The sequence below is a fragment of the Lepus europaeus genome, chromosome 12, assembly GCF_033115175.1.
Source record: "Lepus europaeus isolate LE1 chromosome 12, mLepTim1.pri, whole genome shotgun sequence".
Taxonomy (NCBI): domain Eukaryota; kingdom Metazoa; phylum Chordata; class Mammalia; order Lagomorpha; family Leporidae; genus Lepus; species Lepus europaeus.
Genome location: NC_084838.1, coordinates 97,732,995 through 97,758,108, shown reverse-complemented (window position 1 = coordinate 97,758,108; position 25,114 = coordinate 97,732,995). Strand labels below are relative to the sequence as shown.

The window sequence follows — 25,114 nt, the reverse complement described above, 5'->3', positions numbered from 1 at the left end:
TACTTAACCCCATGAAGGAGGCTGGGTGACAACAAGAGTGGGATGCCCTCCTCTCGGCCTCAGCAGCCACCACCCCTTTGGGTCAGGGCCTCCTTGAATGCTGTCGGGACAGGTCAGCACCTGTGCTACAGCCGTGAGCCCAGCCCATCCCCTCTGTCACCTGACGGTAGTTAGGTTCAGGGAGCTTTGCACGCCACACCTGAAAACGCCTTAGGACACACGTAGTTGGACTGCCATGAGCTGCGCCAGAGCACCTGAGTCAGTTCAGTTCCTTGGGGACCTGCAAGAAGAACTTCTCCTCCAGAGTCAAGGAGAAAGGGCCGGGCCCCTGCTGCAAGGCTCAGGTGCACACAGGGTGGAGGGGTATAGGGCAGAGGGCAAGGGGTGCTGGGGAGGGACTCAGTTTCCTGCAGGTGTGCCCCATCTGTGGGCCTCCAGTCTGAGTTTTACAGCACGGCCACGACACATCCTTTGGTTTCCGAATTTTGAGCAAACACGTGGGAATTGTCTCTACCTCCAAACAGAACTGTGTTTTCTTTATCTGGCAGAGCCTGAGACATCTGAAGAGTCCCAGAGCTGGAGACGGTCTGTAAAATGAGTCACTGGGAGACCAAAGGAAGAGGCTGAGACAGAATCTGGCATCTACCAAATCGCTTAAACGACACAAGCCAAACGGACGCGCTTACCCAGTGGTCATCGTCAACGTCGTGGAAATGCGACTTGAGCAGCCCCTGCCCTCCGAATGCTGCAGGCACAGGTCCAAGGCCTGATGACCCACGGAGGAAGAAGAAACTGAGAAGTTCCTGACCAGGAGCGGGGAGAGGTAATGACTGCCATACTAAGTTTAAGCAAAGCCCCTGGAAGACAGCAGGCGATTGGGAGGGAACGGAGGAAGGCCCCAGCCCTGCTCTGATGGAAAGTGCTCCTCACGCAGCCCTCCCCAAACAGAACAGTGAGAATCAGCCTGCAAAAAGGCTCAGATGAGTGCGTGGGCTTTAAAGGAAACTCGGGCTCTCTTGAAGCTGAAAAATCATCAATGCCGGAATCCAAATCTCGTTACAGATGGTGTCAGAAGTTGGCATTTTTCCCCCAAACATTTTTTTTTGTTTTTGTTAAAAAAGTAGTAAAAACCACTTCTGCAACTGTTCTTCTTATTAGGGAAACGTCTGCCTGTAATAAACAGTCCTGCCTGCGCGAGTGTAGCAGAGGAAGCGGAATCTGCAATCTGGTAGGAGGCAGGGCAAGAAGACAAAGAATAAATCAGCCAAAAGCTAAACTCTATAAACGTAAGGTGATCTGATAGCAATATCTAATACACCGCCATAACAAACCGCAACACTCTTGCAGAAAGATAACATCTAGAGAGCAAGCCACAATGTCCAGTATAGAATGAAAAATTACCAGACAGGCAAAGCAACAGGGAACTGTAACAGGTGACCCAGATGTTAACTCAGAGGCCAGGGGTGTCAGAGACTGGAAGTGCAGTAAGTAAAACAGGACGCTAACGAAGACTAGGCGGGATTTTAGAAGAGACGGAAATGATGAAATAGGAACCAAATGGAAGGCTCAGAAATGCAACATGAAGTCTCTACAGCGAGACATTCATTAGATGACGTTTACAACAGACTCGACCCAGTAGAGGAAAAACCATCTGTGAATCCAGAGACAGGTCAACTGAACATTTCAAAACAGAAGCAAAGGGAAACAAACACATTTCAGCTTCAGTGACCGGTTAGAAAGCTTGAGAGGGGGCATCTAACTTTCACAGACTGGGGATCACAGGAGGAGTGGAGTCGGGGAAAATGCTTGAAGACATAGTGGCCAACACATCTCCAAGCACGGTTCAGAGCACAGCAGCACAATGATTAAGGAACGCTGGCGAATCCACAAAGGGACAGGACAAACACAAAGGGAGCCACACCCAGGCACAGCACGGTCAACCTGCTGGAAACGTAGGGCACAAAGGCAGGAGACAGGACACAATCCGGCCGACCTCTCGTCAGAATCCAGGCAAAACAGAAGGCGAGAGAATGGCAGCTCTGCACCATCAGAGAAAATTACATGTCAACTGGAACTCCACACTCAGCAAACCATCTCTCAGATTAAGGGTCCATTAAACACGCAGGCATGGATGTTGGGTGCTAAACCAGCTAGATGGAAGGAGGAAGTTCTGGTGGCCTGCAGAGCAAGGGAGCTGCTGCAGTTCACAGGAGTCTGTCGCTGTTTTATGAAGAACAAGAAAAGAGGCGCTCAGAGACTCCAAATGTACCGGGGAGGGCAATGCTAACAACTCTGATTTGATCAGTGTACACGGTACATGATTAGAGAGATATCACACTGTACCCCCTAAATGTACAATTACTAAGTGCTAATAAAAAATTTTAGGGGTCAGCGCTGTGGGGTAGCAGGTAAGGCCGCCGCCTGTGGTGCCGGCATCCCATATGAGTTGGAGTCCCAGCTGCTCCATTTCTGGTCCAGCTCTCTGCTATGGCCTGGGAAAGCAGTAGAAGATGGCCCAAGTCCTTGGGCCCCTGCACTTGTGTGGGAGACCCAGAAGAAGCTCCTGGCTCCTGACTTTGGATTGGCACAGTTCCGGCCATTGCAGCCAGTTGGAGAGTGAACCAGTGGATGAAAGGCCTCTCTCTCTCCCTCTCCTCTCTCTGTGTAACTCTGACTTTTAAATAAACAAATAAATCTTTAAAAACATTTTAATATTTAAGGGGATGGAAACCTTAACTAACCTGATAGGATCATCACACACAGCATACACATATTGAACTATCACACTGTTCCCCATAACTACATACAACTAAATAAACAAAAACCTTTCCTGTTGAAAAAAAAAAAGACATATGCATGAATGAACTTGGTATCAGGACTTCAAAATACATGGATAAAAATGGAGAGAATCGGAGGATGAGATAGAAAATTCCACAAATATATTTGGAAATGTTAATACCTGTTTCCAAGTAACCTAGGGAAGCAGAACAAAATATTAGTAAAGCAAGAAGGGGTCAGACAAGCACACGCCACCACTCTGACCTCACAGGCATTTGGAGAACAGTGTACCCAACAAGAGCAGAACACTCAACCATTCAGTGCACCCGGAATGTTCACCCTGACAAACCAAACGCCCAGCCACAAAATAATGTGCAACATATTAAAGTAACAGAAACCACCAATTAAATTAGAAATATATGGGGCCGGGGCTGGCACTGTGGTATAGTGGGTAAAGTCACTACCTGCAGTGCCAGCATCCCAAATGGGTGCTGGTTCGAGTCCTGGCTGCTCTACTTATGATCCAGCTCTCTGCTGTGGCTTGGAAAGCAGTAGAAGATGGCCCAAGTCCTTGGGCTCCTGCACTATGTGGGAGACCCAGAAGAAGCTCCTGGCTCCTAGCTTCAGATTGGCATAGCTCCGGCTGTTGTGACCAATTGGAGAATGAAACAGCAGATGGAAGACACCTCTCTCTCTCTGCCTCTCCTTCTCTCTGTGTGTAACTCTTTCAAATAAATGAATAAATCTTAAAACAGAGAAAAAAAAAAAAGAATTCTATGGGGCCAGCATTGGTGTAGTAGGTTAAGCTGCAGAGCCAGCACCTCATATCCAACTGCCTATTTGAGTCCTGGCTGCTCCCCTTCAGATCCTGGTTCCTGCTAATGTGCCTGGAACAGCAGCAGATGACAGCCCAAGTAATTAGGTCCCTGCCACCCATGTAGAAGACCTGGATGGAGTCCCTGGCTCCTGGTTTCAGCTTGGCCCAGATCTGGCTGTTGTGGACATTTGTGAAGTGAGCCAGTGGATAGAAGATCTTTCTCTGCCTCCCCCTTTCTCTACCACTATGCCTTTCAAATAAATAAATAATTTTTTTTTAAAAAAAGAAACTCATGAAAGGAAGTTATTAATTTGAAATACTTGGAAATTAAATAGCACCCATCAGAGTAACCTATGAGTTCAAGAAGAAAATACAAGGAAAATGAAATGATATTTTTAATAGACCATGAAAATATAATACACAAACAATGCATAGGGCATCAAAAAATTTGTGACATGCAGCCAGAAGCTGTAATGAAAAAAGGAATTTATAGCTTTAAATTAGAAAGTGTTTATACCTTGAGAAGTTAGGAAAAGATGAGAAAATTGAACCTGAAGAAAAGGAAAATATCACAGGCAGAAATCAACAAGCTGCAAGATGTACACTAGAAAGGTTCATAACATCAACAGTTCATTCTTTAAAAAAATACTAAAATAATTGCTAATGCCTAGAAAAATTAAAACATAGAAAAAACACGCATTGCCATGACCAGGAGAGCACAAGGAGACATCACTGAAGAACCCACATGAACAGAGATCCAATGACTTAAAAAATGACAAGTTCCTTGTAAAACACAAAACATCAAAGTTAACATAAGAAACTTAAAGTTGTAACAAAGCTCTAACTCATACACTAGAAACAGGTGAATTCTGTCAACTATTCAAGTGAGATTTATCAACAATTTTTATACAAACTCAAAGAAAATAAAGATCATATCTAACTCAGTTTATGAGGCCAGCATAACTCTCATACCAGAATCTAACAAGGACATCACAAGAATATTCTAACCAGAAGGTCCATGATCAAAGGATCAACATACTCCTCAAAACGTTAGCAGACCGAACCCAGAAAAATGAGCACAGACGATATTTTTAAAATGTGTAAGGGACCAAATAGGGTTACACTCAGGAATATAAGGTTGCTGTAATATTCAGGAGGCCACCACCGGAAATACAAAGCGAGAAATGATATGGTTGCCTCACTTGTTACAGAAAGAGCAGTTGACAAAAGTCAACATTCATTGATTTTGAAGACTAAGGAAGTAGTAAGACCTTTCTCAGTCTATATATAAAGCCTCAGTCTTAACATAAAGGGTGTTTGAGAAGCCTGCAGTAAACATTTTACTTCCATTTTCCTCCTAAAAATGGAAATAAGACAAAGATGCCTACTCTTACTGCTTCTACCCAAGACTGCTATCGAGGCCCTAATCACCATCATAAAGAAAAAGATATGTAGCCTGGGAGGTGAGGAGGGAGGGTGGGAGATAGGTAGATAGATGAGATGATACAATGATAAACAGATAAGATGGATACACTGATTGGTGGGTGATGGACAGATGATAGACAAATGATAGATAAAGGAAAGGCAAAACCATCTATGTACAGGTGATAGCACAATTTACACACGACAATTCTGAGATGTACGTGTATCTAAGAACTATGAAACCGAATGTAGGTTTAGAAAGGCCACAGGATCAGGTCTATGTATCAGAATTGTATTTCTATATGTGAACAGCAAACAGCAAAGGAAACTTTAAATATATATATATATATATATATATATATATACATATATATACACATATATATATATGTACTATTTGTAGTAACATTAAAATACATGAAAGAACAGTCAAATTCATAGACATAGAACGTAGAGCAGTGGTTACTGAGGGCTGAGAGTATGGGAATTGGGGATTTACTGTTACAAGGGCACTGAGTTTCAGTTTGGGAAGGTGAGAAAGTTCCAGAAATAGTTGTAGAACAAAGCAGATGCACTTAAACACCATTGCACTCCACATTTGAAAATCTTTAAAATACTTAGGAATAAATTTAAAAGATACACAAGACTTCCACTTTTGAATATTTAAAACATTGCAGAAAGAAATGAAAACCAATCCTAAATACACAAAAATATGTATCATTTTCATAGATTTGGAAAACTCAATAGTTTTGAGATGACAAGTCCTCCAAAGTACAATACCATCCATCAAAATGCTGATAGGATTTCTTTTTTTTTTTATTAGTACTTTTTAAAAATTTATTTGACAGAGTTAGACGGTGAGAGAGAGAGAGAGACAGAGAGAAAGGTCTTCCTTCTGTTGGTTCACCCCCCAAATAGCCACTACGGCTGGCGCACCTCGCTGATCTGAAGCCAGGAGCCAGGTGCTTCTCCTGGTCTCCCATGTGGGTGCAGGGCCCAAGGACCTGGGCCATCCTCCACTGCACTCCCAGGCCACAGCAGAGAGCTGGACTGGAAGAGAGGCAACCAGAACTAGAACCCCGCGCCCATATGGGATGCTGACGCCGCTGGCAGAGGATTAACCAATTGAGCCACGGCACCGGCCCCACTGGTAGGATTCTTCATAAATTAGTTTTAATTATGAAAGGAAAAAATAGCCCTGTCATGAGAAAGCGGGTTTAATCAAGTGAATAAAATTAAATCCCGGATAAGGGACAAACTGATATCACAAACCTCCAAACGTGATACTCCAAGATGGAAATTTACACACTATTTCAGTCCAAAATGCAAAACCGGCATCTAATCAGAAATTTAGAAGCATTTTATACGGTAACTAACCTCCATTCTTGAAAAAAACTTCAAACTCACTAGTGACCAAGGGCCTGTTCTAGATGAAAGGCGACAACACCACCACTTAGGATCCTGTGAGGGAAGGGAGGTGACTAAACAGTATTATGGGACCATTAAAGAAACCGTAGTAAGAATGGCAGTTTAAAGACACATGTCCTCAATTTGAAGCTGTTGCTATAAGAGAATACAGCAGTCGCAGCAATACAGACACAGAAGTATTAAAGGGCAGAGGTGTGTAAGAACTGCAATCTACTCTCACGTGATAGAAATAATTACAAATATGCATAAAGGAACAATAAATATGCCAAATGACAAAAATTGGTAAATATGGATAAAGAGCACATGGGACTACTATCTTGTAACTTTTCTGTAAGTTTGATACTATTCCAAAACCAGAATTTAAAATGTCCAATAGGCACATTTGCAGGAACTGACAACTGATTCTATAATTTACATGCATATACAAAGGTACTAGAGCAGCCAAACATCATGAAAAAAAAAAAAACCAAAGATGGAAGATTCACATCACCCGACTGTCAGGCTTAATACATGGTTACAACGATTGAGACAGTGTGCTACTGGGGAGTGAGAAAGGATCAGTGGAACAAAACTGATGCTCACATGTAGTCAAATGATCAACAAAGGTGTCAGGGCTATTTCAGGGGGACAGGAACATCTTCTCAAAATGATATTAGAACAACTGGATATTTGCATGGAAAAAAAATGAATTGAAACCCAGAACTCAACACTGGATACAAGTTACTTCTGAGCTGGATCAGGAGCCAAAATATGAAAGCTAAAATTATAACACTTTCAAAAAGGAAACCAGGACATCTTTGTAACACTGAGGTAGGTAAGGATTTCACAAACATGATACACAAAAGGAAAAAAATGATATTTATGACATCAAAATTAAAATTTTCTGCTCATCAAGAGGTGATATTAAGAAAATAAAAAGGCAACCACAGGCTACAAGAAAATATATGTTTGACAAAGGATTCACACACAGAATATATTTTAAAACTCAGAGAGAAGACAAACAACACACACAAAGTGGACAAAAGACCCGACCAGGGGCCAGCACTGTGGCATAGTAAGCTAAGCCTACGTCTGCAGTGCCAGCATCCCATATGGGTGCCGGTTTGTGTCCTGGCTGCTGTACTTAAATCCATAGCTCTCTGCTATAGCCTGGGAAAGCAATGGTAGATGGCCCAAGTGCTTGGGCCCCTGTACCCATGTGGGAGACCCAGAAGAATCTCCTAGCTCCTGGCTTCAGATCAGCACAGCTCCGGCCGTTGCAGCCATTTGGGGAGTGAACCAGCTGGTGGAAGACCTCTCTCTCTCTCTCTCTCTGAAACTCTACCTCTCAAATAAATAAATAAATCTTAAAAAAAAAAAAAAGACCTAAGCAAAGGGTGGTCTGAAGAGATGATCCACTTATCAATGATCAAGAAAATACAAATTAAACCACGTGAATTATCACAACACAACTATTATGATGGCCAAAGCTAAACTGACTAATAACATCAAACGCTGGTGAGGATATGGAGCAACCAGAACTCTCATACATGGCTGGCAGCCGTATAAAATGGTGAGACTGCTCTGGGGAACAGCGTGGAGGTTTGTTACTACAGTTAAATGTACACTTACACCAAGCATCAGCAATCCTACTCCTAGGATTTACTCTAGAAAAATGAAAACATGTTTGCAAAAACATCTGCACACAAGTGCTCTCAGGAGCTTTATTTAAAAATGACTCAAAAACATTACTCATATCACAGTATGTTCCCACAACAGAGTACATGTGATTCCTGACTTCCGTGGTTCTACTTAATAATGTCTTGCTTTTTCGATGGCAAAAAGGCATTATGCATTCAGTAGAAACTCCTTGCAGTTTTGTGTTTGGATTTTTCCCTGGACTAATGTGGTCTGATCCTCTCTGGTGATACAGCCCAGCAGTAACAAGGGGAACAACCAAGGTTCTGCATGGCACTGGGCTGCTAAGCCGGGGTGTACAGGTAATAAAGTGTTGGATATTTATGTGCACTGAACATGTAAAGCAGATGGCTGTAGGGACAGACCTGCACACCATCATGAAGTCGAGAAATCCTCTATGGAGCCACAGTGAGTCAGGAGCATTTGTCCATGTCGTAATGTTTCTCACTGTGTGGTCTGAATGAAGGAGATGTGTGTATTTATTCTCTAATGACCTTACCAATGATTTGTTTATTTAGTCACTCTTTGCCTCTATCCCATAATCCTAAAATCGATTATACTCAAACTCTACACCATGGGATTTAAAGAAAGCTAAATTTTCCCAGAAAATAGAATCTATCATAACAGGATGTCACTGAGGAAAAAAACTGGATTGGCTTCCCTCCTCCTTTAAGTTCTACTTGAACTGAGTTGAACTTGATCAGGTTGGCATCCAAGTGCTTTAACATCAATGCCAGTGTCAGCCTTTTGCCTGGGCGAGTGCATGTAGCCACAACAACGCAGGTGAAGTCAATTTTAATTACTGGCTTGGTAGTTGGCAGGTTCAGGTTTTTTTGTTTTTTTTTTTTTTGATAGTGCCATTTTTACTGTAATTAGGATAAAGTTTGAACTAGATTTATGATAAATCCCCAAAAAAGCAATGGAAGAAGAGGGAGGCAGAAGCCAGCCCAGCTGTGTTGTGGCACGCCCAGCGTGGGGTGCCTCTGAGTCACCCACTTGGAGATGCTCATTACGGGGGTGAGCATGTGGGTCTGGAGATGAGGAGATAAGCCAGACCTAGGGGTGGAGATTCCAGATCATAAGCACATAGGTAGAGAACTGTGGCGATCTGAGGGTTAACAGCTGGAGAGCTCAGGACACGGCACCAAGGAAAGTGATTTCCCAGGGGCCAACAGTTAATAAAAAGTTTAATTGTCGCCGGCGCCGCAGCTCAGTAGGCTAATCCTCCACCTTGAGGCGCCAGCACACCGGGTTCTAGTCCCGGTAGGGGCACCGATCCTGTCCCGGTTGCCCCTCTTCCAGGCCAGCTCTCTGCTGTGGCCAGGGAGTGCAGTGGAGGATGGCCTAAGTTCTTGGGCCCTGCACCCCATGGGAGACCAGGATAAGCACCTGGCTCCTGCCATCGGAACAGTGCGGTGCGCCGGCTGCAGCGCGCCTACCGCGGCGGCCATTGGAGGGTGAACCAACGGCAAAAAGGAAGACCTTTCTCTTTGTCTCCCTCTACTGTCCACTCTGCCTGTCAAAAAAAAAAAAAAAGTTTAATTGTCCCAAAGAACAGTGTCTTGTCTTCAGGCAGTTGTCTGTGTGACCCACATTATGGGTGTGCACACCCGTGGGCCAGGAAGTTGGTCCAGGACAACACAGGGAAGAAGATGGAGGGGGACCCCACCTTAGGGAGCACCCCCACCCCGCCCTGCTACTCCAGCAGGCATTGATGTGGGTGGGTCTGTAATCATGAAAATGAGCCACTTTTCTCAAAGAGCAGAAAAACAAAATAAAACCCATATGTGAAGTGTGAGACACGTAGTCTAGAAGGAATCCCCTGGGCATGACCCAAACTGCTACCTGAATGAGCTATAATAACCCTGGTCTTTGAACTGACATCTGTGGCGAAACCACCTTTCCTTAAAGCTTTTGTTCTCCATATACACGCCCTGCTGGCCCCCAACTTAACATGGATGGGAGGAAAAGTGAGGTTTTAATGCTAGCAAATCCCTTAACCTGCACCTCCCCAGCACACGCGAGCTGCAGTCAGATGCCCTGCCAGCGCCCACAAGTGTGAACTTGTGAGGGCAGTGGCCCAGGGAAGACAGGGATGAGTCAGCCGATGGTGCTGTACACAGGAAAACAAACCAGGCTCTGTTAGCAGCCACCGTCTCAACGCGTCACTTGGCGGAGAGGACACAGCGCTTGGCCAACCCTGAACAAATGGGATCCGCGATGTGCTTTCTAAGCAAATGGCCCAAGAGAGACGTCATGGCAAAGGGTAAACTGGTCCAAGCAACAGATGCATAGAATTTGGAAATTACTGTTGCAAACTCATGGATTTTTCCTCTTTCTGGCTTCACCTTGGTTAATTTCCAGCTCCATCATAAACAATCTATACAAAGTGCAGATTTAAAAAGTCCTCTTTTAAAAAAGATTTATTTATTTGTTTGAAAGGCAGAGTTATATAGTGAGAGAGAAAGAGAAAGAGAGATACAGAGCAAGAGATTTTTCATCCGCTGGTTCACTCCCCAAATGGCTGCAACAGCAGGAGCTGAACCAGTCCAAAGCCAGGAGCCAGGAGCTTCTTCCAGTCTCCCACAAAGGTGCAGGGGCCCAAACACTTGGGCCATTCTCTGCTACTCTCCCAGGAACATCAGCAGGGAGCTGGATTGGAAGTAGGGCAGCTGGAACTCAAACTGGCGTCCATATGGGATGCCAGCATTGTAGGTGGCTGCTTAACATGCTACACCACAGCAGAAGCCCCCAAACTCTATTTCTTAATATAAGCTGAAGACACTTTAGTAAGTGAGGAGACCAGCCATTGAGTCCATCCCCCCATGAACTGTTCATAACACATCAGTGATTTCACCACCCTCCCACCTAAGCTTCAGTGTAAACGTGATGTCTGTTCTTGCTTCAGTGTTAGAAGAACCATGCTGCTCCAGTACGGGCTCTTTTCAAACTGATGTCTTATCCTTCTTAGTGCCTCAAACTACAGCCTGTTCACACATGTTGCAACAAGTCACTACAATTTTACGTGGGTGCAAAAAAATTTTGGAAGCCCATGCAGAGTTTCTTCATGATACACATTTATGGACTTTTGGATGCATCTCATACAGTAAACATGAGGGGCTGGCGTTGTGATATAGCAAATCAATCCACCACTTGAGGCTGGCACCGTGGCTCAATAGGCTAATCCTCCGCCTGCGGCGCCGGCACCCCGGGTTCTAGTTCCAGTCGGAGCACCGGATTCTGTCCCGGTTGCCCCTCTTCCAGGCCAGCTCTCTGCTGTGGCCCGGGAAGGCAGTGGGGGATGGCCCAAGTCTTTGGGCCCTGCACCCGCATGGGAGACCTGGCTCCTGGCTACAGCGGCCATTAGGGGGTGAACCAACGGAAAAGGAAGACCTTTCTCTCTGTCTCTCTCTCAGTCTAACTCTGCCTGTCCAAAAAAAAGAAAAAAAAAAAAAAATCCACCACTGGAGACACCCGCATGAATCTAGCTGTCTGCTAGGGTGCCTGGGAAGTAGCAGTGGATGGTCAAGTACTTGGGACCCTGCCACCTGCTTGGGTGACTCAGATGGAATTCTGGGCTCCAGGCTTTGGCCTGGCCCAGCCATAGATGTTCTGGCATTTGGGGAATGAGTCAGTCAGCAGGTGGAAGATCTCTCTCTCTCTCTCTCTCTCCTCTATCTCTGTCACTCTGCCTTTCAAATAAATAAACAAAATAAGTCTTCTGGCCGGCACCGTGGCTCAATAGGCTAATCCTCTGCCTAGCGGCGCTGGCACACCGGGTTCTAGTCCCGGTCGGGGCACCGGATTCTGTCCTGGTTGCCCCTCTTCCAGGCCAGCTCTCTGCTGTGGCCCAGAAAGGCAGTGGAGGATGGCCCAAGTGCTTGGGCCCTGCACCCCATGGGAGACCAGGAGAAGCACCTGGCTCCTGCCTTCGGATCAGTGCAGCGCGCCGGCCGCAGCGGCCATTGGAGGGTGAACCAACGGCAAAAAGAAGACCTTTCTCTCTGTCTCTCTCTCTCACTGTCCACTCTGCCTGTCAAAAAAAAAAAATAAGTCTTCTTACAAAAAACAAAATTGTTAACAGAGTAGATTTTGGATATCCTCACTCAAAAAATTATGAGTATGTGAGGTAATGCATATGCTAATTTGCCTGATTTAGCTACTGTACTACATATATATCATGTTACACACCATAAATACAGTCACATGTCCTACACTGGCATTTTGGACAATAAAAGGCCACATGCACAACGGTGGTCCCACAGGACATAATGGAGCTGAAAAGTGTCTACGCCTGGTGCCATCTTAGTGCATGGCCTTAGGTGTTTGTGGTGATCTGGTGTAAACAAATCCACCACACTGCTAGTCATATAAAAGTACAGCACATATATTATGCACAGTACGGAACACTAGGTAAGGACAACAGGTGACTACTGTACTGCTTTTCTTTCTTTTTTTTTTTTTTTGACAGGCAGAGTTAGAGAGAGAGAAAGGTTTTCCTTCCACTGTTTCACCCCCCAAATGGCTACTACAGCTGACATGCTGTGCCGATCCAAAGCCAGGAGCCAGGTGCTTCCTCCTGGTCTCCCATGCGGGTACAGGGCCCAAGCACTTGGGCCATCCTCCACTGCCTTCCCAGGCCACAGCAGAGAGCTGGACTGGAAGAGGAGCAACCAGGACAGAATTCAGCACCCGACTGGGACTAGAACCCGGGGTGCCGGCGCTGCAGGCAGAGGATTAGCCTAGTGAGCTGTGGCGCCGGCCTACTGTACTGCTTTACCTATTCATTTTTTTATCTTGCTATAATTTTAATCATTTTAGACTAGACTCGTTCTACTTGCTTTAAACACACACACACACACACAAACAAAAAGATTCCAGGCGCAGGCATTTGGCCTAGCAGTTAAGATGCCCATGTCCCATATCAGAATATCTGGGTTCAAGTCCCAGCTCTGTTCCCAGTTCCAGCATCATGCTAACATAGACCCTGAGGGGCAGCAGGGATGGCTCAAGTGCTTGGTCCCCTGCTATCCACACAACAGACCCGGATGAAGTTTCGGCCTCGCCCAACCCTGGTTGTTGCAGGAATTTGGGGACTGAACTAGCAGATTAAGATTTCTCTCTCTCTCTCTGTCTCTCTCTCTCTGCTTTTCAAATAGATTAAAAATACAAATAAATAAATAAAACATTTAAAAGATCACTTGTGGCTCACACACAAACATAGCCAAATTTTAAAAAATCTATGACATCAAATGCTGGCAAATATGTGCAGTGCCCAGTACTCCCCAGTGCTGCTTGTGGAAGAACAGGACCTCACCAGAAAGTTGAGGAATTTTCTATTAAGTTATGCATATACACATGCTATATCCCAGCCATTCCACCTGCACGTAACCAACAGAAGTGAAAACAGGTGTCCACAAAAAAACCCATCTGAGAAAACTCACAGCAGCTGTATTCACAAGGGCCTGGTCATCAGCAGGACACTGGATAAACCCACTGGAACGTTCATACGAGGGAACAGTCTTCAGCAATCAACACCACCTAGTGATGCTGGTACAAAGACAAATCTCAAAGCGTGATGCTAAGACAGGGAAGCCGGTTGAAGTGGCAACACTCTGCAGAATTTCATTTCTATGAAATTCCAGAACAGGTCCAACTAGTCCCCGGTGGAAGGCAGTCTGGGGGATGCCAGAAGAGGAGCAGAGTTGTCTAGGAACTTTCTAGCATACTGCGTGTTCTCTGCCTGGATGAAGGAGTGCAGTGCACAAGTTTATGCAATTTTTTGCACCTGATTAGTAGTGTACTTAATATTTGTGAATTTCATTATATGAAATTTATTTCAGAAAGAGAAAATAAGACAGCAAAGAGATACTGACCTCTAGCTAATGATACTCATGCAGAATTATTTCAGGATAAGTCTACAATATCTGCAAGCCACTGTGAAATGAATAATAAGATAGATGGACCCATGAGAAGACAGTGATAAAATGAGCACAGTAAAAACTAAAAGGTAGGGGCCAGCGCCATGGCTTAACAGGCTAATCCTCCACCTTGCGGCACCGGCACACCGGGTTCTAGTCCCGGTTGGGGAGCCGGATTCTATCCCGGTTGCCCCTCTTCCAGGCCAGCTCTCTGCTATGGCCCGGGAAGGCAGTGGAGGATGGCCCAAGTGCTTGGGCCCTGCACCCGCATGGGAGACCAGGAGAAGCACCTGGCTCCTGCCTTCGGATCAGCACGATGCGCCGGCCGCGGCGGCCATTGGAGGGTGAACCAACAGCAAAAAGGAAGACCTTTCTCTCTGTCTCTCTCTCTCTCTCACTATCCACTCTGCCTGTCCAAAAAAAAAAAAAGTAAAAGGTAGGACCTGGCTGGCAGGTGTATGGATGTTCACTCTGAAATTCCTTCTACTTTCTAATGTGACTGAAATTTTCTATAATGCAATGTAAAGAAAAATACCTTAAAACATGAAGAAATTGTCCCTTGAGAGTAAAATTCAATTTAGATCTTAATTCTCAGCAAATTATCTAAAAATCCACTGTAATTTCAATTAAAATAGGATCATAATTTTTCAAGGATACGATGGTATTCTTTAACAAGCCGCAACACAGAAAACTCATTACATGGAAGTTTCATTTCTCCATGGCCAAGAAATAAGACTTAAATAATTACTGAGAAACAAATGACACAAAGGGAAAATGGGCAAAGGCGACAAGGGGGTGAGTGACCAAGAGGAACTGTGATGCCAAGAAGCCCAGCTTCATTGGCAACGGGGAAACGGAGAGGAAGCAGGTGCCACATCACCTGTTCACGCGTCACAGTGGCAAAGAGGAGCATGTTTGTAGACCACCGTCCAGGAGACAAGGAGAGCCAGGGTCTCTGCTGTGTGCGACCCTTCGACGGGACTGCGTATTGAACAGCAACTCCTGGGGCCCTGCGTGTTTTATTCTCCAGAATGCATCCCACAGAAACTGGTGCAAAGGGGTCAGGGCACATGGCAAGGGGAACCGTCACAGGCGGAGGGAGAAAGAATGCCAGGGAGATCCGAAGTGCGCCGAAAGACCTCCAAGAATGCCACTAACTTCACAGGCCGAGAAGAATACCACGCGTGTAAAAACGTAAACCGAAGGGAAGCGGGAAACGGGCTTGAGAGGATGCATCTGCAGAGTGGGTGTTTAGCCAAGCAGACAGGATGCCCGCATTCCATATCACAGTGCCTGGGTTGGACTCCCGGCTCCAGCTCCCGCTTGCTGCTAATGCACACCCTGGGAGGCCGCGGTCATGGCTCAAGTGCTTGGGTCCCTGCCACGCAGGTGGGAGACCTGGGCTGAGCTCCCTGCTGCTGGCTTCAGCTTGAACCAGGTGCCATGGTGGGCATTTGGGAAGTGAACCAGTAGATGAGAGCTCTAGGTATGAATTTCAAAATTATTTTTGCCCCCCCCCAATAAACTCATATTTTAAATTCCTTCTGCCATAAACTTTATAAAAACACATTTTTATTTATTTAATCTTCACCTTTTTAAAAAGATTGATTGATTGATTGATTTGAAAGGCAGAGTTACAGAGAGGCAGAGGCGGGGTGGGGGGGGGGGGTCTTCCATCTGCTGGTTCACTCCCCAGATGGCCGCAACGGCAAGAGCTGCACCCATCTGAAGCCAAGATCCAGGAGCTTCCTCTGGGTGTCCCACACAGACACAAGGGCCCAAGGACTTGGGTCATCTTCTACTGCTATCCCAGGCCATAACAGAGAGCTAGATGGGAAGTGCAGCAGCTGGGACTTGAACCGGCGCCCACATGGGATGCCAGGACTGCGGGTGGTGGCTTTTCCTGATACAAAACAGCTCTAACTCCTCTTCACTTTTTTTAATTTGAAAACCAGAGAGGAAGAGAGAGAAAGAGCACGAGCTTCCACGTGTTGGTTCACTCCCCAAATGTTTACAACAACCAGGGTTGGGCCAGGTTGAAGCCAGGAACCCAGAACTCCATCTAGGTCTCCCACGCTGCGTGGTGGGGACTCAAGTACTTGAGCCATCATGTGCTGCCTGCCAGGGTGCTCATCAGCAGGGAGTGGGGATCAGAAGTGGAGGAGCCAGGCCTCGAAACAGACTCTCTGATGTAGGATGTAGATGACCCCAAGTGGGAGCAATTTCAGATTAGCAATAGTCAGCTGGTATTTATAAAATGCATATGAGAGAAAATAATAATAATTCCTGTTTGGAGATGACTGACACCTCTTCCAAGCCCCACAAATGTGCCTGTGATGGAATTTCTTCCTCCTTCACTCTAGGATGATAAGGGAGAAGAACCCTCCAGACCACTGCTTCGTACAGGACGTTCTCAGGATCTGCCTTCTGCACGCAGGCTGCTGATGTCCACCAAGATGGGCCCTGCCTGGCCCTGGCCCCCAGCACTATATGGTGAAGTATGGTTGCCAGGGTCCAGAAAACAGGAACTGGCCAACACAGAGCAGTTAACCGGCTGCACAGTGTTTGTGTCACTGCTCAGAACATCTGAAAGTGAAGCAGGGCTGGCACTGTGGAGTAGTAGGTTAATCCTCCACCTATGGCGCCGGCATCCCACATGGGCACCAGTTCTAACCCTGGCTGCTCCACTTCCGATCCAGCTCTCTGCTGTGGCCTGGGAAAGCAGCGGAAGATGGCCCAAGTCCTTGGATCCCTGCACCCATGTGGGAGACCAGGAAGAAGCGCCTGGCTCCTGGCTTTGGATTGGCCCAGCTCCAGACGTTGCTGCCATTTGGGGAGTGAACCAGCTGATGGAAGACCTCTCTCTCTGTCTCTCCCTCTCACTGTCTGTAACTCTGCCTCTCAAATAAAATTAAAAAAAGAAAGAAAGAAAGTGAAACAACAGTGTGCAGCATGTCTGGTTAGGAAACGAGGGGCAATGCCAGTCCACTGCCCATCTCAAACAGGAGCAGCAGGGCCTCCACGGTTCCCAGGAGAACCTCCCAAGACAGCCGGGGCTGTGCTGCGTCCAGCGTCAGGTCTGTTTCCAGTGAGCCTCTGTCTCCTCACCTCATCTGCAAGGTGGGTTTGAGCTCCCAGCAGCCAGAAGGAACCCCGAGGCTCGGTGGAAGCACCCTGACAAGTCTAGACCAGGGGTGCTGGGATTTCAGTGTTTCCAGGATTCCTGTGAACCAGGACCCTTCCTGGCAGCCCCGGGGGGCTCTTTTCCATTGCCCAGTAAGGTGATGGCTGCTGAAAGCCATGAACAATTTTTGTTTTTGTGACGTTATTTTCTGTATACTAAATATGGAAACTATAAAAGTTTCTCAACCCTAAACAAGCACACTGCGACTCTGTGGGAAACCCAAAAGACTTCTAAAAACTCAGCAAAGACACAGGCTTGCAGGATTTCTGTACAACAGAAGCCCTGAGGATCCTGCATCGTGGTGTAGCAGCTAAAGCTGCTGCCTGCAGTGCTGGCATCCCATAGGGGCGCCGGTTCATGTCCCCGCTGCTCCACTTCCAGTTCTCTGCTAATGGCCTAGGAAAAGCAGCGGAGGATGGACCAAGTGTTTGGGCCCCTGTCACCGATGTGGGAGACCCTGATGAAGTTCCAGGCTCCTGGCTTCTGGCTTCCGCCCAGCCTAGCCCCAGCCAGTGAGGCCATTTGGGGAGTGAACCAGCAGACGAAGAGATGGAAGATCTCTCTCTCTCTGTCTCTCTCTCTGTAACTCTGCCTTTCAAATAAGTAAATAAATCTAAAAAAAAAAAAAAAAAGAAAAGCAGCCCTGGGGCCATCAGAAAAGGAGTAGAGGAGACTGGATACTTACTGGAAGTTGTGATTTGGGCTGTGCGTTGGACCTAGAAAGATGAAACAAAGAGAAGTTGTTAACACGCCCTCACTTGCAATGCAACTCTTTCCAAACCAAGCCAATGGTAAACAAGGCCTCGGGCCAGGAGCGTCACTGTGGTCAGCTGTCCTCAAGCCTCGGGCTCTGTCCTTGCCCACCGTGATGCTAGGCTCGCGATGCTGGAGACATTTTGGGGGGTTCTGCTGTCCCTTCTCCCTCTCTTTCTCTCTCTCTTCATCTAATCTTTATGCACAGAATTTGTTTTACTAATTATTGATAAAATGGTGCGGCCACAGGTACCAGGGCCCGGGTTTCCACTGCCTGGGTCTTTCTCACAGCCGGGAGTCAAGAGTCCTATTGCTTCCTGCCATTTAACCCCCTTGCCACCTGTGACAAGCACCAAACCCAGAACCAGCACCAAGCCCAGAACCATCACCACGCCACGCTACCCTCTCCATCCACCAGGTGGGCCACCTTTGCATGGGGCAGACCGGAGTGTCTAGAGAACCACAAGTTGGCGAGGGCCTGAGCAGCAGTGCCCCCAAGGCCAGCGTCAGGCCACTGCACCTGGTGGGCCGGCCTCCCCACAGACACCTGACCTCTTGAAACGCGACCTGTCCACGACAGTGCCAAGCTCACCCTGTGCCTCTGGGATTACTCTGCGTCCCAGGAGTGCAGGCCGCTCCATCTATGCCTATCTTCTTTCATTGCTAGCAAATGGGTACCTGGTTAAGGCAGGACCTGCACACGGGGAAGACCCGGGGCAGTGGTCACAGGATCAGCTGGGGACTCACCGAGGCGTACATACAGGACTCCTGTGGCAGTGATGGTCTTCACCCCGTTGGTGGCCACGCACTGGTAGTAGCCGGTGTCTGTCGTGTCCAGGTCCTGGATCCGGAGCCGAGAGCCGTATTCCGTCTTGCGGATGATGATGCGCCGCGGCTCCTGCACGACCGGGGCGTCATTCTTCAGCCACCGCACGTTGGGGGGCGGGTTCCCCGCCACCTTGCAGTGCAGAATGGCTGTCTGGCCTTGGACGATGGTGATATTGTTGACCGGCTCCAGGAAATTCAGAAAGTAACCTGCCGGGCAGAGGACCACAAGAGAGTGAAGCTTCAGCGAGGGCAGGAGGGAAGGCTGCCTGGCGGGGGTGGGGTGGGGGGTTCTCTTGATTTTTGCTCATGTACATCCATACATATGAGGACAGTCGCTCCTTATCTGCCCTCACTGTGAACAGGTTATGAGTGACTATAGACCATTAATCCTGCAGGAGACACAGGGTTAGGGTTATCTCTGGCCACAACATTCCATCAGCTGGTGAACACATAACCTGCATGTGTGTTCCTGTTTAAAGGAGCCGAGCTAAACACACAGGGCACTTCAAAAAACTCATGGAAAACGGAAATCAAGCATAAGCTTATTCTGGTTAAAAGTTTTTTTTAAATCAGTTGGGGCAGGGGAACATGTGCTTGGCACAATGGTTAGGATACTACTCCATATGCCTGCATCCTGGAGTACTTGGTTTGAGTCCCAGCTCCACTCCCAACTCCAGCTTCCTGCTAATGCACACACTGGGAGACAGCAGGTGATGGCTCAAACAGCTGGGTCTCTGCCATCCACGTGGGAGATCTGGATTGAGTTCCTGGCTCTCAGCTTTGGCCTGGCCCAGGCCTGGCTGTTGCAAGCATCTTGGTAGTGAACCGGTCCATGGATGACCTCTCTCTCTCTCTCTCTCTCCTCTGTATGTATGTGTCTCTCTTTCTGCTTTTCAAAAAAAAAAAAAAAAAAGCTTGAAATCAATGTATAGTTTTTTCATAATGTGCATTTTCCATGTATTTTTTAATGATCGTTCACATACTGTTGACTCCTTCACACTGGACCCACAGCCAACAATGGCAGTACAAGCCACACTTGCTGGAGGCTTCTCTAACACACATATTTCCTATGAAGGGCACAGTACAGCCTTCCTGCACTCAGAGACAGACGGCACTGTACCACTACACTTGGGGAGCCTTTAAAAAGGAGACATCACCAACAGAAGCACAAAACTGAGACAAACCTAAGAAAAGGACACTCGTTCACGGCGGGAGCCGACCCTCAGAACAGAGCGAGGCCTTGCTCCACCTACGCCGACTATGCCTACACAGGGGACTCAAAATTTTCACTGCTTGGGGTATGCCTGCGAAAGACTGCAAAAGCATGAGTACCGCTTTGGGGGTTCCAAGTAGATTTTAGCTACTAGGTGGACTTGAAAATATGCAAATAAGGAGCTTGAACTGTACTTTTCTTTCCAAATGCTTAATCTAAACAGGGCTCAGCCAGATGATGTAAATTCCACACCTGATTAAGTACAAAGCCACAATAAGCAAAATAAGAAGAAAATGTGTGGCACAACATGGACATCACCAAACACGTGCAGTTTTTTTTAAAGAATTATTTATTTATATGGAAGTCAAAGTTACAGAGAGGCAGAGGCAGAAAGAGAGACAGAAAGTCCTCCATCCGCTGGTTCATTCCCCAAATGGCCACAATGGCCAGAGCTGTACTGAGCCAGAAGCCTCTTCCAGGTCTCCCACTCAGGCACAGGGGCCCAAGCACTTGGGCCATCCTCCACTGCTTTCCCAGGCCACAGCAGAGAGCTGGATCGGAAGTGGAGCAGCCGGGACTCAAACTGGCGCATACATGGGATGCTAGCACTGCAGGCAGTGCTTAACCTGCTACACCACAGTGCTGGCCCAAACACATGCATTTGTTAAACTCTTATTAGTAATTCCATCTGGTTGAGTGCATGTGTTAGATATTTTGTAGCTGGGTGCATTTAGCGCTGGGTTTTTATTAAGCCTTTTGGTCCTTAGATCACTATGTAATAATACCTTTGTCTAAAAGATTATTTTGTGCAATACTATTACAGCCACCTCAGGGTACTTTTGGTTAACACAGCTCTGCTCTTATCATTTTAATATCTTTATAATTTGTATGATCTGTATTATACATGAATCTTATAATTGGTACATAACTTTACATACCAATTTATGAATCTCTATGTTAATGTAAGAGGTTTTTTAACTAAAAAGTTTTATTTTTAATGTTTTAATTTTCCTTAGATTGTTTTTAAAAATCTGTTTGCTGGGGGCTAGCGCTGTGGCATTGTAGGCTACGCCTCCTCCTGCAGTGCTGGCATCCCATATAGCTGCTAGTTCGAGTCCCAGCTGCTCCACTTCCGATCCAGCTCTCTGCTAATGGTCTGGGAAAGCAGTGGAAGATGGCCCAAGTCCTTGGGCCCCTGCACCCATGTGGGAGACCCAGAAGAAGCTCCTGGCTTCTGATCAGTGCAGCTCCAGCCATTGCAGCTGTGTGGGGAGTGAACCAGCGGATGGAGGACCTCTCTCTCTGCCTCTCTCTGTTAACTCTTTCAAATAAATAAATCTTTAAAAAAAATCTGTTTCTCCCCTTTACAGGAAAACCCAGAAATTAATTCATGTATATATAGCCAACTAGACATACACTGGAGAAAGGGCAATCTTTTCAATAAATGGTAGTGGCAAAACTGGATGTCATATATACATAGATAATATATATGCAGAAAAATGAAATTGAGTCCCTCTCACCACAACTCAAGATGGTTCAAAGACCTAAATTTAAGAACTGAAACTATGAAATTGCTATAAGACACTGGTACAGATGATGACTTCTCGATTGAGTCTCCCAAAGCCCAGGCAACAAAAGAAAACTCGGCAAAAGGTATTATATCAAACTCGGAAGCTTCAGCACAGCAAAGGAAACAGGGTGAAGAGACATTCAACAGAATGGAAGGAACTATTTGCAAACTACCTATCCGACAAAGGATTAATATCCTTTTTTGTTGACTCAACTAAGTCAACAAAAAACAATCAACCCAATTAAGAAATGAGCAGAGGATTTGAACAGACTATTCTCAAAAGAAGAAATTCGAATGGCCAACAAATATACATTAAAACACTCACTATCAGTAGCCTCAAGGAGTTATCACCCCATGCCTGTAGAATGGCCATCAACTAAAAGAGAGCAACAGATGCTGGCAAGGACATAGAGCAAGGGGACACTTAGACACTGTTGGTGGGAATGTAAATTAGTGCAGCCACTGTGGAAAGCAGTATGGCCATCTCTTAAAAATCTAGAAACAGAACGGCTGTATGACCTAGCAATCCCACTACTGGGTATAAACACACACACACACACACACACCCAAAGAAGGAACTCATTGTAGCAAAGGGATAGTTGCACTGCTATGTTTATAGCAGCACCATTCACAACAGTCAAAATATAGAATCATCCAAGGTGTCTATCAACAGAAGAATGGATAAAGAAAATGTGGTGTACACACAAAATGAAATACTGTTCAGCTATAAATCAGAATGAAATCCTATTATCTGTAGCAAAATGATTGGAACTGGGGGACATCACACTGAATGAAATAAGCCAGTCACCAAAAGATAAATATTGTAGCTTCTCCCTTGAAACCAACAAAAAAATCTGAACTTTGAATGTTGATTATTGGAGGCTGGGAGGAGGAGGAGGGATAAAAGGAGTATACATTGGTGCTGGTGCTGTGGCGTAACGGGTAAAGCCGCCACCTGCAGTGCCAGCATCCCATATGGGCACTGGTTCGTGTCCTGGCTGCTCCACTTCCAATCCAGCTCTCTGCTATGGCCTGGGAAAGCAGTAGAAGATGGCCCAAGTCCTTGGGCCCCTGCACCTGCGTGGAGACCTGGAAAAAGCTCCTGGCTCCTGGCTTTGAATCGGCACAGCTCTGGCTGTTGTGGCCAATTGGGGAGTGAACCAGCAGATGGAAGACCTCTCTCTCTGTGCCTCTCCTCTCTGTGTAACTCTGACTTTCCAATAAATAAATAAATCTTTTTTTTTATCTTTTTTTTTTGACAGGCAGAGTGGATAGTGAGAGAGAAAGACAGAGAGAAAGGTCTTCCTTTTTGCTGTTGATTCACCCTCCAATGGCCGCTGCAGCCGGCACATAGCGCTGATCTGAAGCCGGGAGCCAGGTGCTTCTCCTGGTCTCCCACGCGGGTGCAGGGCCCAAGGACTTGGGCCATCCTCCACTGCCTTCCCGGGCCATAGCAGAGAGCTGGCCTGGAAGAGGGGCAACCGGGATAGAATCCGACGCCCCAACCGGGACTAGAACCCGGTGTGCCGGCGCTGCAAGGCGGAGGATTAGCCTGTTAAGCCACGGCGCCGGCCAAATAAATCTTTTTTTTAAAAAAAAAAAAAAAAAAAGGGAGTATGGATTAAAAAAAATAAGGGAGCTGGGTGTGGTTCATTAACTATGACAAAGATGCTAATTAGAAATGTTAGGAAAATGGGGTAAAGGATATATGGAACTCCTTGTAGTAGGACCTCACAATTTTTTTGTTTAAGTTTAAAATTAATAACAAATTAAAAAGATAAAAATACATGTGGCTTTCACACTTGAACGATAGTTTAGCTGGGTACAGAATTCTAGACTGGCAGTTTACACTATGGTCTTCTGGCTTTTGTGGTAGCTGTAGCAAAGTCTTGTCACTCATTGTTCTTTTGCAGGTGATATGAACTTTCCCTCTTATTCTACTTTCTTTTTTTAAGATTTACTTATTTATTTGAAAGGCAGAGTTACAGAGAAGGAGAGGCAGAGGCAGAGACAGAGAGAAGTCCTCTATCCACTGGTTTACCTCCCAAATGTCCGCAACAGCCAGGGCTGGGCCAGACTGAAGCCAGGACTTCATCCAGGCCTCCCCTGTGGGTGAAGGGATCCAGGCACTCTGGCCATCTTCTACTGCTTTCCCAGGTGCATTAGCGTGGAGCTGGATCGGAAGTGGAGCAGCCGGGACTCGAACCAGAACCCATATGGGATGCCAGCACTGCAGGCAGCGGCTTAACCCACTACACCACAGCGCCAGTCCCTTATTCTACTTTTGACATCTTCTCTGTCTTTGCCATCATGAAGTAGCATCAGCTCTGAGTTTTTCACGTTAGCCTCCTCAAAACTTAGTGCCCTTCCAGAAGACTCATACCTTCCTTCCGTCAACTTCGTAAAATTCTTTGACAGCACCCTATAATTTGTTCTCTGTCTTCTGTTCCCTTGGAAATTTCCTTCTAGATACACGCTGGGCTTCTTACACAAGTCCTCTGTGCTCTCTGTCCACTCTTCATCCTCCAGTCATTTTCATCTTTGGCTGTGTGCCGCTTCCTCCGGAACCTGTCCATCAAGCTTCTCATGTCACAGATTCTGTTTTCCGCGTCTCAAAGATCTGCTTGACTTCCTTTCCCCTGTGTGGTTTCCACGCACCCCTTCGTCTGTAATCCTCAGGCTTCCTTGTTTTACTGGCTCTCACTGGCCCCTCAGAGCGTGCTGTGCAACTTCTCATTGTTGGGCTGGGAATCCCTTGAGGACTGGGGTCCCTGCGACAGGCAGTGCCAAGTTTCATTTTAACTTTCTGGCTTGGGATTTCCCACAACATTCTGGTAGTGACAATCTGACCTCCGGAGATGTGAGTCCAAATCCGATGTTTCGTGGGAAAGCCCTCTAGGCTTCCTGCGGCGAGCCTGGGTGGAGGCAAGCTCCCACTTCCCCTCCCGCAGGCTCGCCTGGCTTTGTGGGGGGGAGGGGGCTCACCCACAGCATCTCAGGCCTGTAGATAGATCCTTTTGGCTTCACGCTGAAACCCACAGCTCTGCTGATGAAACGGGGCCTGCGGGACTGCTCCCCTAGCAGAGACATTTCCTGGGCCCTGTGTTAGGGTGCAAGAAGTGTGCATTCTCTGACTTTCCTAAAGCCAAACGTAATTTTATCATAGCCCTTATTTCTCCTGATCAAAGATAATGTCATCTATCCAATTCCAAGTGAAAGCATACTTTTAAAGTATTTATTGCATTGCATCTCTATAAGTATTCCCCTACTCCTATACATTCTCTTAAAAAATTGTTTTATTTGAAAGGGGAGGGGGAAGGTCCCCCATTTACCTCTGCCAAACGCTTACAAGAGCCAGGGATGGGTCAGGCTGAAACCAGTAGCCTAAATCTCGATCCGCGTCTCCTACGTGAGTCCTTGAGCCATCACCTGCTGCCTCCCGGGGGTGTGCATCGGCAGGAGGCTGCAGCCGGACTCCAGGCACTCCAACGTGGCACGTGGCTGTCCCGCGTGGCATCTTCAG

General features: G+C 46.6%; 1 protein-coding gene across 4 annotated transcripts in view; it reads right to left on the bottom strand.

Annotated features, from left to right (window-relative positions):
* The window catches only part of ROR2 (receptor tyrosine kinase like orphan receptor 2), a 217,016-nt gene that overhangs the window by 14,551 nt on the left and 177,351 nt on the right, over positions 1–25,114 (bottom strand). For all 4 annotated transcript variants that reach the window (XR_009867680.1, XM_062208581.1, XM_062208583.1 and 1 more), the window contains exons 3-4: positions 18,728–19,015; positions 17,913–17,943 (exon numbers count right to left, since the gene is read on the bottom strand). Coding sequence is in view for 3 of the 4 variants with exons in the window: in XM_062208581.1 (XP_062064565.1) it covers positions 17,913–17,943; positions 18,728–19,015 (319 nt within the window). In the remaining variant the exon portion in view is untranslated. The remainder of the gene's footprint in view (positions 1–17,912; positions 17,944–18,727; positions 19,016–25,114) is intronic.